This window comes from Osmerus eperlanus, chromosome 6 (genome assembly GCF_963692335.1).
Source record: "Osmerus eperlanus chromosome 6, fOsmEpe2.1, whole genome shotgun sequence".
NCBI classification, from domain to species: Eukaryota; Metazoa; Chordata; class Actinopteri; order Osmeriformes; family Osmeridae; genus Osmerus; species Osmerus eperlanus.
In genome coordinates, this window is record NC_085023.1 from 9,779,752 (window position 1) to 9,795,471 (window position 15,720).

General features: G+C 47.8%; 1 protein-coding gene across 3 annotated transcripts; it reads right to left on the reverse strand.

Moving 5' to 3' along the window:
- Window positions 1-24: 24 nt before the first annotated feature.
- Window positions 25-15,561, reverse strand: lzts2a (leucine zipper, putative tumor suppressor 2a). 3 transcript variants are annotated; one of them, XM_062463352.1, is made up of 9 exons: window positions 15,543-15,561; window positions 14,829-14,933; window positions 3,886-4,545; window positions 2,394-3,062; window positions 2,129-2,251; window positions 1,790-1,936; window positions 1,090-1,611; window positions 869-973; window positions 25-712 (listed from the first exon to the last, which is right to left on the reverse strand). In XM_062463352.1, the coding sequence occupies exons 3-9, from the start codon at window positions 4,510-4,512 to the stop codon at window positions 530-532; spliced, it is 2,376 nt and encodes a 791-aa protein (XP_062319336.1). In that variant the 5' UTR covers window positions 4,513-4,545; window positions 14,829-14,933; window positions 15,543-15,561; the 3' UTR covers window positions 25-529. The 3 variants fall into 3 exon arrangements, with proteins under 3 accessions (XP_062319336.1, XP_062319334.1, XP_062319337.1); XM_062463350.1 differs by lacking the exon at window positions 15,543-15,561 and having other exon boundaries at window positions 14,829-14,953; XM_062463353.1 differs by lacking the exons at window positions 14,829-14,933; window positions 15,543-15,561 and adding an exon at window positions 12,239-12,525.
- Between the last annotated feature and the right edge of the window lie 159 nt (window positions 15,562-15,720).

Here is a 15,720-nt window from a genome sequence, read left to right on the forward strand (position 1 = left end):
TCTGGTGTTGTTCTCTGGAGAGTGCAGAGGTAGGCAGGCCCAAGACCACTCCCATTGCAGAGGAGCAATGATGTCATCATTAGCATAATGACATCATCATGTGCTGGTGGCAAAGTAGACATTCCTGTGCTAAAAGACCCATGAACAGGTTTGGTCTTAAAGTCTGTGCGTGCCAGTATATTGTCTAGTTTATTTTAGTTGGAATCTTCAAACAATTTTCACACCCTGATATGGGCCAGTTTAAGAAATCCATGCTTTTATGAGCAGTCCAAAGGGGCTAAATCCAACAGAGGAGAAAGGGGTGTTTGTCTTGGTGCAGTAAGCAGGTAGCGACAGCCATGTGGACGAACTGGGGAGGCAGGCATTTTAGACTGACTCACAGTGTCTTAGGGAGTCAATACTGTGTGTACTCTACTAATGTATTAGAGTTTATGTGTGTAGATTTGGTGTCTGTGCAGGAGTCAAGTGTGGGGTTGTCCTGCTGTGGTCACAGGGATGCGTTGTTTGGCTGTTTTCTGGTCCGTTGGATTTAGATCTCCGTAGCTGTGATCTCCTCAAAGTCAATGTCGTTGCTGCCACTGTGAACCTCGTAGTCCTCAAGGTCTCGGTTCTGCAGTTCTAGACTCAGTTCCCTCATCACACGCTCCAGGTCCCGGTTCCTTCGGTACATCTGGATGTAGTTCTGCTGCAGCTGCTTCTGGTAACGGATCACCTGAGGGGAACAAAATCATGGGCTCAGACTTAGATCGCTTTCATTTTCAGTCCAGCTGCAACAAGCTTCTTATTTATGGTCTATGAATTTGACTTTGTACCAGTGTGACAATGGTGGTCTACATGATTGTCTTGGGGACTGGTCACTCCTCCTTACCTTCTCTTTCTCCTCTTGCCACACCCTCCTCTCCTCCTCAAACCCTGTCAGCTGCTCCTCGCCACTCCTCCTCTCATAAATCAGCTCTGCCTTTAGCCGATCCACCTGAGAGACAGACAGAGAAAGAGAGAGAGATGTAAAAAGCGTCAGAAGAAGGAGACTTGCTGACAATGATGAAGAAAACAATACTGTGTTGAGCTGAGATGGAAATAGAACCATACCTGTTGCCTGAGTCCCAAAATAGCCTCAGCGTTCTGTCTCTGGGCCTTGGCCTCGTCGCTCTCGCTGCCCCACGCCGCCCGACCCTCCTCCCCGTCGCGGTACCCAGAGGGGCTGGGGCCACCCCTCCCTGCCATGCCCCGGCCTGGGGGGAGGGGCAGGCTCATACACTGGACCTTCTTGGCCTGACCCTCTCCTCCAGGAAGGGACAGCCCATTGTGATTGGACAGAGCCTCGTGGAGACGTGACAACTCCTCCTCCAAGCGGCCCACTTTCTCCCTGAGAAGCTCGGCTTCACTCTTGCGCCTCTGGAGCTCGTTCTCACACACCTCCAGCTCCAGGGAGCGAGTCCGCACAGCCGTCTGGGCCTCCTGAGACCGGGCCTGGTTGGCCTGGATCTCCGAACGGGCCTCACGGAGCTGGGCTTTCAGAACCACAATGTCTCCGGCCTTCTGGCTCAGCTCAGACTGGAGCTCCTTTAGCTGCTGCTTGAGCAGGGAGATCTCACCTGACTTCTGACACACCTGGGGGAACGGAAAAGGGACAGTCGTTTAGTCACAGCAAAAGGCATGCAGGACAGTGCAGGAAAACAGTTCAGTAGGAGAACACAGGGAGTTGTAGTCCAGTGTCCTTCGTACTTGGTTACCTCTGAGCAGGGTACATGCCCCCCCATCACCTCACACCCCACTTCCTCTGCTTTACCTCCCACTTGGTCTCCTCCAGTCTGGGTCCCAGCTTGGTCTGCTCCCTCTGGATGGAAGCACACCTCCTCTCCAGCGCCTCGCGATCCTGCAGCAGAGACGAGAAGTCCTCCTGTAGCTTCTTCTTTTCCTGCTGCAGCTGGAAGACCTGTTGGCGACACATCAGAAATCGCTCTGTCAACTGTGTGTCTCTGTTTTTGTACTTACATTTGTATCTTAAGTTGAAGAACTGTGCTCCATGGCCTGAATATGATATAGTTAGTTACACTGTAGTCGTATCAGTATTGTGTCATCTCTAACTGTGGTGAATTTTGAGCTGTGTCTTGTGAGTGTGTGTCACCTGCAGCTGAATCACTTGTTGAGCTCTCTGGGCCTTCTGCGAAGCCTGCTTCATCTTAGAGGAGCAGCTTTGTCTCAACTCCTCCATCTCCCTCTCACAGCGTCGCTGCTTCTCCTCATACACCTGAGGAGGTCAAAGGTCAAGCATGATTTCAGTTAAAGCATATATAGCACACCTTTGGTTCATGGACACAGTGAACTTCTTCTCGGGTGCGGTCGGCAACTTAGACTCGTCTAGTCTCTCTAGGGTAAATAAGTAAGTTCACCTGGCAGATAGCGGCCTCATTCTCGTCAAGGTTCTCTCGTAGCTGCTGCAGCTCAAGGTCTCTCTCTCTCAGCTTGTCCTCCAGTTCCTTTACCATCACCTCATACCCCTCCAGGGGCGGTGGCGAGCGCCCGCACGACCCGCTGTCAGACAGGGGCTGTCCACGCCCGCTGAGGGACCCGGAGCCTGTGCTCTTGCTGGAGGAAGAGCGCCCGCTGTCTGAGTTGGTGTGGCCATGGCTTCCGTGGCTTCCGTGGCCCCCTCCACCCCCCGCGGTGGTCCGGCCTGCGCTGGGCTCCAGTTGACCAGCCAGACCTCCAGTAGCCGACCCAGAGCTGGAGCCTTCGCTGTGGGCGAGGCTGTAGCCTGTGCTACTGTGGGTGGGCAGACTGGACAAGGAGTTCCGTCCGGAGTCTGACATGGAGCAGGACTGGCTGCTCCGAGCATTGCGCCCTCCGCTGTATGAGTTACGTTTCCCATCCAAGTCATTCCCATTCCCGTTGGCACTGGGGGTCCCGTTGCTCACTCCAAGCGGCAGAAGCAGGTTCAGGCTGCCCTGGCTCTCTGAAAGGCTGCCCCCTGGCCGCGGGGAGAGGTACTGTACCGAATAGCGGTTCTTGGGCATCACAGGTTTGAATGCGGTGGGACGGATCAATATCTTCTCCATGTTCTAGAAAAAATAAAATAATGATGATGATGATGGCCTTTGGGGATTGATGTGAGCTTTGCTAATTATACGAGCCTGGTTTAATCTCATTAAGGACAGGGACACTGATAAGGTGGAAGGTCACACAAAAAGCTCTGATTAATCAAATTAAGTTTAATTGATATTCATGGTTTTCAGTAAGCAGTTTTCTTAATGATTGTCCTCTGTGATTGTGAGAAAGAGAGAGAGAGACAGAGAGAGAGAGAGAGAGAGAGAGAGAGAGAGAGAGAGAGAGAGAGAGAGAGAGAGAGAGAGAGAGAGAGAGAGAGAGAGAGAGAGAGAGAGAGAGAGAGAGAGAGAGAGAGAGAGAGAGAGAGAGAGAGAGAGAGAGAGAGAGAGAGAGAGAGAGAGAGAGAGAGAGAAGAAACAGAGCTTTTCACCAGGTCCTGTAAGCAGTTTTCTTAATGATTTCCTTCAGGGCTCATTGAGTATGTCGCTGAATGTAAGTGAGCGCTGTCATTGATTCTATGGAGCACAGTGAATGACTGCCAAATGATCTATCTATGGCTTTGTCTGGGTAGTGATTAAGTTCCCCTCTCGATCAATGAAATGAATAGCCAATTAGACAGCCATGTCGACCTATCGTAAAGCATGTCAGCATATAGCAGAAGACCCTGCACTTTTATGAGTAGGGGATGGAAGAGTCAGACAAAATGAATAACAACATTATCCATAAATCCCATTCAGTACAATACCCTTGTACAGTCTAGAATGTGTTTTGTTATCAGTGGATTTTTTTTACAGGCATTTCTCATTAATATAGAAAAGCCCCACCTCCCTTTCATACCTTCTCCAGTTTTCCTGACACAGGGATGAGTTTGGGAGGGGGCCCTCCGATATTCCCGTTCAGCCCTCTGTTATCCCTCTGCTCCTCTGAGTCGCTGCAGGGACTACCAGTGGGAACGTGGTTGTCATTCCAGTCCCCAACCACAACCTCCTTGCTCACATAGCCAAAGTTCCCATTACATCCAGCTCCCCCTCCATCTCCACCTCCCACGGCAGAGTTACCCACCCGGGGCTGCTTCTTGGTGGGCAGCGGAGGTGGCTGAGGCTGGGTCTGGGTTAGGGTCTGGGTTAGGGTCTGGGTTTGAGGCTGGTTCTGGTTCTGGGTGCTGATGACCAGGAGCTGCTCCAGGGAACTCCCACTGCGGAGGGTGTTGTCCTGGAGCCTGAAGCAGCTGGTGGCCGGGGTGGAACGGCGGGGCTTGGTGCTGAACTCGTTGGCGGCCCGACAGTGCAGCTCCTGGTAGGTCCGGCCAGATATGAGACTGCTGACGGAGCCCATGGTGGTTCCAGAGCCACAGAGGCCAGGGCAGGAGCAGGGAGAATGACAGTTAGGCCGGCACTGCTGAACGTCGAGGCTGGGTTTGGGGTGGTCAGTCACAGTGACGGGCAGGGTCTGAACCAGAGCCATGGCCCTCAGAGGGCGACACAGACACCACACACTCTGGGAAGATAGACAGAGAGAAACAAAAAAGATAGAGAGTCAATATATGTCGTCCAGTGAGGGAGCGACTCGTAGTCGAGTCCCTGTGGTAATAAGATCTACTGGGTTTTACCCATTGTCCCCAAATGCTCGTCTGCAGGGACCAATGAGATTTTTAAAAATTCACGCAAATTCCAGTGTATCACATTCAGTTGATACACTGGATTAGAACTACTCCTGAAATGACTGACCATATATTACTGAGTATTATCCAGTGACGTGAGTAAAATATACCTGCATTGCTAAGGTCCTGGTTAGATTTGTTACAGTATAACACAACACTTCTGTTTCAGGACAATCAAGCAGAATGGTTTTAGAGTTTGAATTTGTCCTCCAGTGGGATTCTAAGGACACACATGTATTTAGGCTGCTGTTCCACACTCAAAGATGAGTGGTTGAGTGGAAGACTCAAACCCAGCTAGGACTGCACAATCACAAACATGCACACAAACACACATGTGCACAAACATCTGCGCACACACACACACACACACACACAAACACACACCACATATATGGGGATATACATATATGAGATATGGGGAATATGCAATAACAGGGAAGGAGAAAGGCAGCAGGGGTCAGATGCTTTTGAGGTAAAGAGGGTGGAGATGTTTGTCTGTGGGGGGTGTCATGGGACGTCTATTGAGAAACTTTGATGAATGAACCATGTCAGGGTGATACAAAAGGACTGACCACACACAAACATCTCAATCGCTCCCTGGCTGTGTGTGTGTGTATTTTCAGAGGGTGTGACGGTGCATAAATAAAAATGCCCAAAATGTTGTACGTGCGTGACTTTGTTCACTTCCCAGGCCTAAATTATCATGGATCACCTCCCCTTATCATCCATACTCCACCCTTTTCTCTTTCTTCTCTCCCAGCCCAGGCCAAGGCCCTCTCAGCCTGGGATAATGGCATTAGAGAACCCTCCAACATCGGCCCTGATCCCCCACCACAGCTCTAACCCGTGACCCCAGTAGGAGTAGACCTGACCTGGACTGACTCTCTGTCCCAATTCCCTCACCCCCTCCTCGTGACCTCCAGGAGCTCCTGGTTTTGTTCTGCTACTCAGGGCAACAAATCCCAAAAGCTAATTTTCCCTCTGATGTTGTTCACTGGGTGATTTCTTAAGACACGGATGTCACGCTCCTCCCGCTTCCACTACCGTCTGCATTCCTCTGATTGCGCGTAAACACGCCCCTCTCCTCTTCCATACCACCCCTCTCCGCATCCAGCCCCACAGCTTTCCTTCCTCCATCAGGCCCCATTTTTACTTCGTTTTCTAGATCCCCCTTTCCATCAAAAGTCAGGCCCAACGGAAAAACACAACAAAACATTTTAAGGAACCGAAAAGCAAAACAGCATGATGATGCCAATGGCAGCAAGAATCTATTTACTAACCATTTTGTAAAAGCTGGATATTTAATTGGACTTTGGGAATCGGGCTCCTTGCTGACTGTTAGCTGATGAAGATGGAGCTGTAATCAAACCAAACCAGGCAACCCCTCCCCAAACAAGATGGAGCACTGGCTCCTCACTAATGGTGAACACAGGCTTCACTGGGCCTTGACAGGTTCTCTCTGTCCCTCGTGAGTGGTAGAGACAGGGGATTGGTGGTGGTAGGGGGGACAAGGGGTCGAGGAGGCGGTGGAGGCTGTACCAGGAAGTTGCCCTCCTCTCGTCATGTCTACAGAGGCTGTGTGACGACCAGCTACGGGGTAATCTCGTTATGATAAGTCTGTTACTAATGCTGAGATTGCCTGGAAGGAGGAAACCAATTATTCCAGACAGGGATCCCCCCCCATTCCCCCCCATTCCCCCCCCCCCCCCACCCCCCAATCCCCCCCCCCCCCCCCCGCAAAATCCCTGAGGAGTTCCGGAGTCTCTGCGGGGTTTGGTAAGAAGAAAGGGAAAAGACAGAGACAGGGAACAACAAGGGGAATATACCAGGTGCTCCCCAACTCTTCAAGGGAGAATGCTCCACCTAATCCTAATACTGTTTGGGGAGCACACACCGAGGCAGGATGTGCCCCCTACCCTCCCACCCACTCCCTTGGGAGAATACCAAAGAAAATAATATTCCTGTGTATCTATATGTCCATTGACTACTACTATAGCATGTCAGATTAAACATCTCCATGAACCATACCCTCTTGTCATCTCTAAAAACACTTCTTTGGCCAATTTTCCCATTCCAACAGGCTTGGAGAAGCTGCATGCTTCCACATGTGTTTCTTTCAGATGGGGTTAAACACAAAAGAGCAAGTAGCTACTGTAGACAGATGATATTTACTCTTTACAGTTTACAGCTAAAGCTGTATCTGTGTGTATCAATGATGACGATAGACATGAACAGTCATTAAGAATGAACTATAACATTATACCATTTTCTACCTTTCCTTCCTCCTCTCATCCCACTTTCCTGTACATCCTTTTTTTCTTCTCATATCCTCTTCCTCCCTTCCGTCCTTTCCTGTCCTGGATTGTCACTTCACAGCCCTCCTGCCCCCTTCCTCTCCTGATGTTAGTTTCCTCCAGGATCACAATGTCTCTTATTGAGAGACTTTTGTTGGTTTGTTGTAACTGTCTTAAAATGATTGTACTCGCCGTGAAATATATTATTGTTGCTTGCTTTGTTCCACAGGTACACTCTTGCACTTTTTAGATTCTTGCTGTTTAATTGTAACTTGACTAACTACATGCTCTTATTGTTCTTCGTTTTGGGACTTATTTGGTTTTCACAATGTATGCATCATGTTTGGCTACCCGCAATGTTTGGGGATATCTCGTTGTTATGATCAGTGACCTATGCACTTTTGTAAAACTCTCTCTTGGAAGTCGCTTTGGATAAAAGCATCTGCTAAATGCATAAATGTATTGTCCTCAGTACACAACTCAGTTTTTAGTCTTACACTGGTTAAAGACCTGTAGCAGGACCAAAAGAAAACAAAGCCAACCTGAGAAACAAGTGTTTCATAAACCTAACTTTATAGTAGCAACAAGGTCATAATACAAGAAAAAAAGAAGCTGGAAAAAAAAAACTGATGAGAGCCAAAAAGGAGAAATTTGTTAGCATATCTATTAGCCTTTCAGACCATAACTAACCACAATGTGGTCAGCCAACCTAGAATACTGTGTGAACCCTAACTAACTATGGAAGCGCATGGTGTATCCTCCTTAAAAGTTAACCGTAAGTGACAGTTGTGGAGAGAACCACAGGAAGACAACCCAGAGCCTGGGAAGAGGGGATATCGGGAAGGGAGCGAGAGAGGGGTAGAGTGAGGGGGAGAGCAGAGGAGAAGGAAAGAGAGGAGCGAGGGGGACCTCTTTTAGGTAAGCCTAGTCCAGTGTTGTAGATGAGTGGGTCCAGTTAGAACCAGTAATCCAGAAGAATGAAGAGAGAGATTCTTTGATTCTTTGTTTGCATGCACAACACACACACACACACACACACAATCAACATGATGTTGAAAGCGATCAAGCCATGATCAAACCACCAAATATGGACTCCTGTCAACTTGTCGCACATCCACTCTGTAAAACTATTCACTCACCAACCAAAATCTTGAACAAGCAGAAGAAAAATTGCAACTGTTGTAACTGAGACAACTTTATAGTCAAATCCATTCTCTCATGTTGTACCAAAAGCCCTGAGGTGATATAGAACTCTTATATGGAACTGTCTTCCCATTACCTCTCTGTCACCTACCCCAACCTGGCTTTCAGATCGCAAACCAGTCCATCTTACAGTGTGTGTGCATGTGTGTGTGTAAATATATATACAAACCGTAAATGTATGTTGATTCCTCATTAACATACAATATATGCTAGTTTGGCCACTCATCATTGTATTGCTTGGCACAAGCAAGAAACGGGTGTTGATCAGCCTTCTAGAACAGTCCTGTCAGTCTGTCAGTCAGGCTCCTGACCAAGTCCATTAAAACAACCTCTCAATGCTGAAACACAGTAAAATCAGTCCCAGAAAGAGAGGATTGCCTGTAGTACAAGAATAATTGGCACCACGCCTCTCTCTCTTCCCCCCTCTCCTCTTTTATAGCGAAATTGTTGCTGTTGCAGACTTTAGCTGTTCTCTCTGTTTAGAGTGGTTGCCATGGTAGTTGAGGCCCCACATTTTTCATGCCCGGGGTGAACCGAGATAAAGAGCGAGAAAGGGTGGGAAAGAAAGAAAGAAAGAAAGAAAAAGTGAGTGAGTGAGCGAGTGAGCGAGACAGTGAGAAAGTGAACGAGTGAGAGAGTGAATGAGTGAGTGAGTGGAAGTGGGAGTGAGTGAGAGTGCGTAGATGTGTGTGTTTGAGCCCGACAGGGGGCAGGTTGGCCATCTTGCATCTTAAAGCATCTGGGCTCCATTACAACCAGACTGTAGAAAGGGCTGAGTCCTACAGCCTTGATACACACACACACACACACTTGAACACACACACACAGTGAGTCCCAATGGGGGTTGAGAATCAGATCAGGCAGCCGTTATCCATTGAAATGGGATGCAGCAGTAGCCATCAACAAGACTGAAGAACAAACCCCAAAACAGCCAGAAAATGACTAAGCAATGGGAGACGGGAGCTGTCAATCAACTATCCTTGGCTCTGCTAGTACAATCCTGTGTCTCTAGATGTTTGCTACTACTATTACCACAGGCATTACACTCTCATGACTAGGATCCAGAGTTTTACCTGGACCAGCCGAGGCTGTTGAGAAACCACTGGCCCTGTGAGACCGGTATGGCCAAGAGATGCTTGGTTGTCAGTCAACTGGCAAGGGATGAGAAGGTATGGGAGCTATGTGAGGCTGGACGACCAAGCTGACACACACACTCTGGGTCCAGTCAAAATTCTGGATTTTCCAGAGGGTTTTCCGACCACTAATGGTTATTTAGCTGTGGGCAGTGGTCAGACAGGCTGACATGGGAATACTGGGAATACCGGTGGTGGAGACATTGGGCTTAGCTAAGCTACTGTCTGTCTGTCACTGTGTCTGGCCCAGTCCAGAGTCGGATGTGAGTCCTTGGGTCAAAAACAGACCCTACAATTCAGTGCAACTGGGATTCTTTCATACTTCTGTATAAGAAAGACCTGGTCAATGATTGTCAGTGAGAGAAAGATTGGGAAAACAATCAGAGAAGGGCTGAACTTTTCCCTCCAAAACCTTCCCTCCCCTCCCCTCCCCTCCTCTCCTGCTGGTTAGGTTGTATAGACAGTGGAGTGCTATTGTTTCAGGAGTGTTGAGGACCAGCAGAGAGGAAGGAGGGTCTGAAAGCAACCTCACTCTGACAGACAGCCACCAGTGGAGAGGAGCTGAGGGAAGATAGCCCAACACAGCAGCAGCAGCCTGTGCCTGGGGAAAGAAGAACTTCCACACCCAGACTTCATGGAAAATGGCATGGGCTTTTTTTCAATTTACAGCAGCTTCATTTCATCGAGTTGTATACAATTACATGTAGTTGTCTCAATAAACACAAATTGAATTGGCTGTTTGTTTAAAAAAACACAGCAATCACAGTTTGACTCAATCACAGTCACACACAGTCACACACACACACACTGTCATGAAAGTCGGAGGCAAATTAATTCCACAGCAGCTGTTACATAAGCAGTGACGCCTCTGTCAAACTGTGCCAGTGTGAATTTATAATTTAGAGCCAAGAACGTCGGACACAGACAAGGAGAGAACACACACACACATCCAAGCTATGTCACTTGAATGGTAAAAACTGGTGAGATTGAGAGAAAAGGGGAAAAAGTGGTGAGGAAAAAATACACTGATTCAGCACAGTGACCTGAGTTAAGACCGACTCAACTTTAATGATCTCTCTCCATCTCTGTCTCTCTCTCTCACTCTTCAACTCTCTCTCTTTCCATCACTTTTCTCTCTCTCCCAGGAGTTATATATACTCTCTCTCTACCGGAAGTTATAAATACCTGGCATAAGAGTTAGCTGACCAGGTTTAATGGAAAGAAAAGGGAAAAAAGAGAGGTAAGAGATGAGAGAGGTGGAGTCAAGAAGAGTACTAATATAGAGACTAATGAATAGCTATCTCTCCCTTCTCCATGGGAGAGGGGCTGGGGGTGAGTGGATTAGGATTAAGTGAGGCCCAGGCCTCACCCCATTCCAACACCCTACAACCCCCCACCCCTCAAACACACACACACAAGTCTCCCAGTGACAGCATGACTCAATGGGTCAATGTGGAACAGGTTAGTGGCGACGAGACCTGCAACATGTGACACACGTTTACCTCATCCGTTTTGTTCCAAATGGATGAGGTAACGTCCTGCATGCTCGTCTGTCTGTCTGCCTCTTTTTCTTTGCTTTGACGCCATCTCTCTCTCTCTCTCTCTCTCTCTCTGTATATCTTTTTCCCAGTCCTTTTTCTCTCTTTTTTGTTTCTACTCTTTCCGTCTCTCTCTGTCTCACTTTCTACCTCCCTCCTTCTTTCTCTTTCTCTCACTCCTCGCCTCCCTCTCTCTGTCTGATTTCCAAATTTACACTAAATTGTACTTTTTATACAGTCCTCAAATCACCATTTTCAATTTTCATTTTCAAATGCATTTATTTCATTTCACTCATCATACTATGCAGAAAAATAATTTCCACTCAGTGACCACACTGTCTGGAAACAAACCAAGAAGAATGATCAGAGTTTCATGACTGGCAGCCATGACAAGGCTTTCAACGTGGCTTTGTCATCAACAAAAACAATGACTACTACCAGTGGAAGGTGACATCACAATGCCATTTGGTTCCTTAGGTTAACTGTTTGTGTTTGTTTGTGGTATGTATTAGTGTGTGTGGGTGTGGAGAGGTCTGATATTGTGTGTGTTTATGTGTGTGAGCGCAGAACATTTTTTATAACTCCCATCTTTTGGGCCAGGCGGCCAGCTGTCTGACACAGCTTTTCAAACTCAAATCAATAATCATCTAATGAACAGATTACCCACAATAGCAGATTACAGAACCTGACTTCACCCCAGTACCCCATCCTTGCCTCGCCCAGACCAGCCAAGCCCAGCTTAGCCCGGCCAATACACCACAGAACACCACAGGCCAAATGCTCCCATGTCTGAGTAAGTAAATTATCCGGGCCTGGGGCTTGAATGCTACCACTCTAACTAAATCACCTAACTAAGTTACAAGGCTGACATGATAGAGCCTCCCTCGCCACAGCCCCACACTGATCTGACATCCGTTTAGTCAGACTCTAAAACTGCTTCTATTCCATCAGCTGACTGGAGATCTCTCCTTATCCTTGCATTGTTTCAACAGAGCCAGGATCAGTGAAACTGTCCTGGTACTGATGGTGTGGTACAGTCACTAGGATCAGTTTAGGGCAAACACAACCTAGATTAACACAATTCTCAAGAAGTTTCTAACCTTACGTATGTATACGCGCGCCCACACAGGCAAGCACACACACACCTTCCAATGGAATCTCAACAGCCTCCAAAAGCCTTTTCTGTCCTAAATTTTTATGCAATTCTGTATTTGAATACTCATTCATGAGATGAGAAATGTCATCTCAATTTAGACAATCAAATAAATCATTGTTAATCAAACATATAAAAAACCCACACTCACTCACTCTAACTTTGATCCCCCTGTGAACTTAGAATCACACTCACAAACGGTGACTCACCCCAACGAGAGCCCTGCATCTCTGTCTCTGCTTGCCCGTCCACCCTGAAAAGAATTCCTCCAATCCCCCTTGTGAAAAATCTAATCTGTTCTCTGACTCTCCTATATTTCTCTTCCTTTCTAACTTCCTTCTCTGTCTGTCCGTTGCTTCAGTGTGAAGAACTTCAACACAGCCGACCACGAGGAGTTGGCATTCCTGCCTTTTCTTCTCCTCTCTGTTCCTCTTCGTTCTTCCTTCCTTCTCTCTGCTTTCTTTCCCTGCTGTCTGTCTTAACACCGCCCTCTCCCCCTATCCCCTCCTCCACTACCCTCCTCCTCTCCTCTCGGCCCAGATCCCCTCCTCCCACACTTTTGTCTGCCGACCCTCTCTGTTTCTCGTTTCGCACTCTCAACACACACTTTCCCTAGCCTCTCTGCTCCCCCTTCTTCTCTCTCTCTCTCTTTCCCTCTCTCAGTGTCCCAAACAAAGAATTCTGCTCTTACAGTAGGCTGAAACTAGTTACAGAGGAGCAATACACACAAGCACATCCTGAACTAAATCTCCTTTCATATTCCCTCTTGAGTCTGTAAATGTGTGTGTGAGTGTATGTATGAGGGCTACAGGCTACAGTAATGGCCTCTCTTCCCTGTCCAATACACAGCAGCTGTGTATCCTGGTAAATACTAAGATGAGAGTAAATGTTTTACTGTCAGAAGAGTTCTAGTTTTGGATCAGTATTAGAGGACAGCAGACAGGGAAATCACTTGATTAACCCTTTGACATGCCATGTAGGGTTACATAACAAATGACACCACTGTGCATAAGCATGCACACATAAACAAACACTGTGTAAGGATCCATCTGTGCAGTAACAGTAAACACAGAGAAAGCTCGGCGCATGAGCAGATATTTTGAGCATCCATCTGTATATTTGTGCATCTGTGTGTACTGTAGATGAATGTGTGTGCGCATGCTCGTGTCTGTGTTCCTTTGCTTAGCTGGATTGGTGCTCCCAAACCCAGGCCCATTTGTTTATTGCTGCCTGCACATCCACAGAAAAGCAATAATAGTACGAATAAGAGAAAGAGTAATGCTGGAATACAGAGAAAAGAGGAGGCAAGTTTCTATCCCTCCTCCCTCCTGCTCCACCACACACACACACACAAGCAGGCACGCCATTCGGCTATTGTATCTGCTAGTGATGTGTGTTGAATTAACCTGAACTTCATGGCTTGCCACCCCCTCAGCACCCAAGTTTGCCACCTCTACAAGCTTAAATAACCCACCAGATGCTGAGACTGTGTTTGGTTTGATGTGTATTTATATATATATATGTGAGTGGGGAGTTTCCATCTCCAACCAGGTAATAACACTCTTCGGGCACCCTGCCTGCAGCCACCCCTGAAAAAAGAGAGAGAGAGAAAGAGAGAGAGAGAGAAAAACAGAAAGAGAGAGGGGTGTGGGGTGGGTGCAGTTCACAGGGCTGGCCAGCACAATGGAAGGATGCAAACTGCAAATCACTCAGGAAGACAACTATTACCAGTGGATTTATGAGACAGGGAGAGCATGCTACACGTGTCGCACAGGTGCACACATGCAGACACACACACACAAGCAAACACACGGTGTATCCGCACACACAAAAGAACCCTTTTCAGAGTACATACTCTCTCTCTCTTGCGTGCACACACAGTAAATCTCTGCTGGTGAATGGTGTGTTGCCTGTCCCTGCCAGCCCATTAACTCTGCATTAACTCCCAGCATGGGAGCCTATACCAACCTCACTATCACACTTATCTCCTCCTTATATTCCCAGCTCTCTGGCTCTCCCCATTTCTACTGCCTGGCCCAATCCTACAGACTGGAGAGAGGAGGCTGTGATGTTTACGTCCAGGGCTGACTGGCAGTGAGCTGCCAGTCAGTGATGTGATGTGATGTGTTGGCCTTAGCCTACAGTGAGGGAAGGGGACAGCTGGGCCTGGGGTGGGGGAAGGGGGGGGGGTGGCTACAGACCTGAAACTGAGACAGAGTAGAGAACAACAGCTGCTGTGTGGACCACACACCATAACTATCACACACACAGTAGGCACGGACTCTATCACAAAAAACATCCTTTCTTGAAACAGCCCTGTTTATACAGTACATCAGCAGATGTCCGAAGAGAAACTGCTTAAATCTAGTGACCTAACTTTACACCGCTGTTAGCAGGGACTTGATGGATGTGACAGGATCTTCTGACCCCTGCTGGTACACACTGACTCTGTCGTCCTAAACCTCATCTCAAACTGGATACTTCAAACTCGGGGGCCAAGACCCCCATTTGCATGAAAGTGTGTGTGTGTGTGTGTGAGAGTGTTAGTACATAGTAGCTTGTGTGTGTTTGAGTGAGTAAATGTGTGTGTGTGACCACAGCGGGTCATTTTGAGCTCAGCAGGCAACACCCGTTCAAACCGTTGATCAATGTATAGTCCTCGGCCAAAGAGACACACACACACACACACACACACACACACACACACACACACACACACACACACACACACACACGGGTACTGAGTCAGCAGTTTGGAAGGTCAATCTCATCAGAATAGATGTTCCTGTCTGGTTGTACCTCTCACAGATGCCCGGTATTCTCCACCTGGAGGTCTGGGGCAGACAGGGAGGGGGCAGACAGCTCTCATCCCCAGATCCTCACTCCTGCCTGGATTCCCCTGACCTGGAAAGACACACAGAGAATCAAGTGGATGAAATGAACAGCAAAGAACAAGTGCTGAACTTAACTACAACACACTTTCTTACAGGATTCATTTCCCAGCAGTTTCTGTTTCAGAGAGAGAAGGGACAGAAGAGAGATGCTGCCCCCGCCTGGATGGTAGAGAAATTGCCAACTAAATTCACGTGCCACGGACACTTGCCTGAGTGGGTGTGCAGTCATGCACACGGATATATAATGTAACACACACCTGTATGTGAAGAACACTGAAACTGATCATTCAATTAAATCAACGGATGCTTCAACAGATACATGGAAAAGAGGAAGAATAGAGATATGACTCTCAGTGTGTTTGTTTATCTCCCCGATCTTTGGATTTAGTTACAGTCTTTGCTGTGTGTGTGTGTTTGTGTGTGTGTGCGTATGTGTGTAGGTACGTGGCCCCACCCGCATCTAAGCACAGAGCAACATTAACCAAGTGGAGGTGGGCAACACACACACATAGACACACAAACACACAAAGCCCTGACATTGCTACAGAGTCAGGGAAGCTTGAGAGGAGACAGAAGAGGAGGAAAATATGAAGGGTGATGGGTGGATGGTGGGACCTACAATCTCCTGTTCCTCTCTTTCTCTCTCCTCCCATTCACCTTCGTCTCTATCTGGTCATCTTGATGGGTCTCTATGGGAGCAAAAAAAACAAGGTAATAAATCACCTCTCATCTCAACTGATACAAGAATTTTTGATGACATGCTCTTTGATGTACATCCTCTGAGACTCTTAGGGAGA

Coding starts and splice junctions, on each gene's coding strand:
- lzts2a (XM_062463352.1), bottom strand. CDS start 4,512: ATGGCTCTGGTTCAGACCCTGCCCGTCACTGTGACTGACCACCCCAAA. Junction 2,252..2,393: donor ATGAGGCCGCTATCTGCCAG/GTGAACTTACTT, acceptor TGACCTCCTCAG/GTGTATGAGGAGAAGCAGCG. Junction 1,612..1,789: donor TGGAGGAGACCAAGTGGGAG/GTAAAGCAGAGG, acceptor CCGTTCCCCCAG/GTGTGTCAGAAGTCAGGTGA.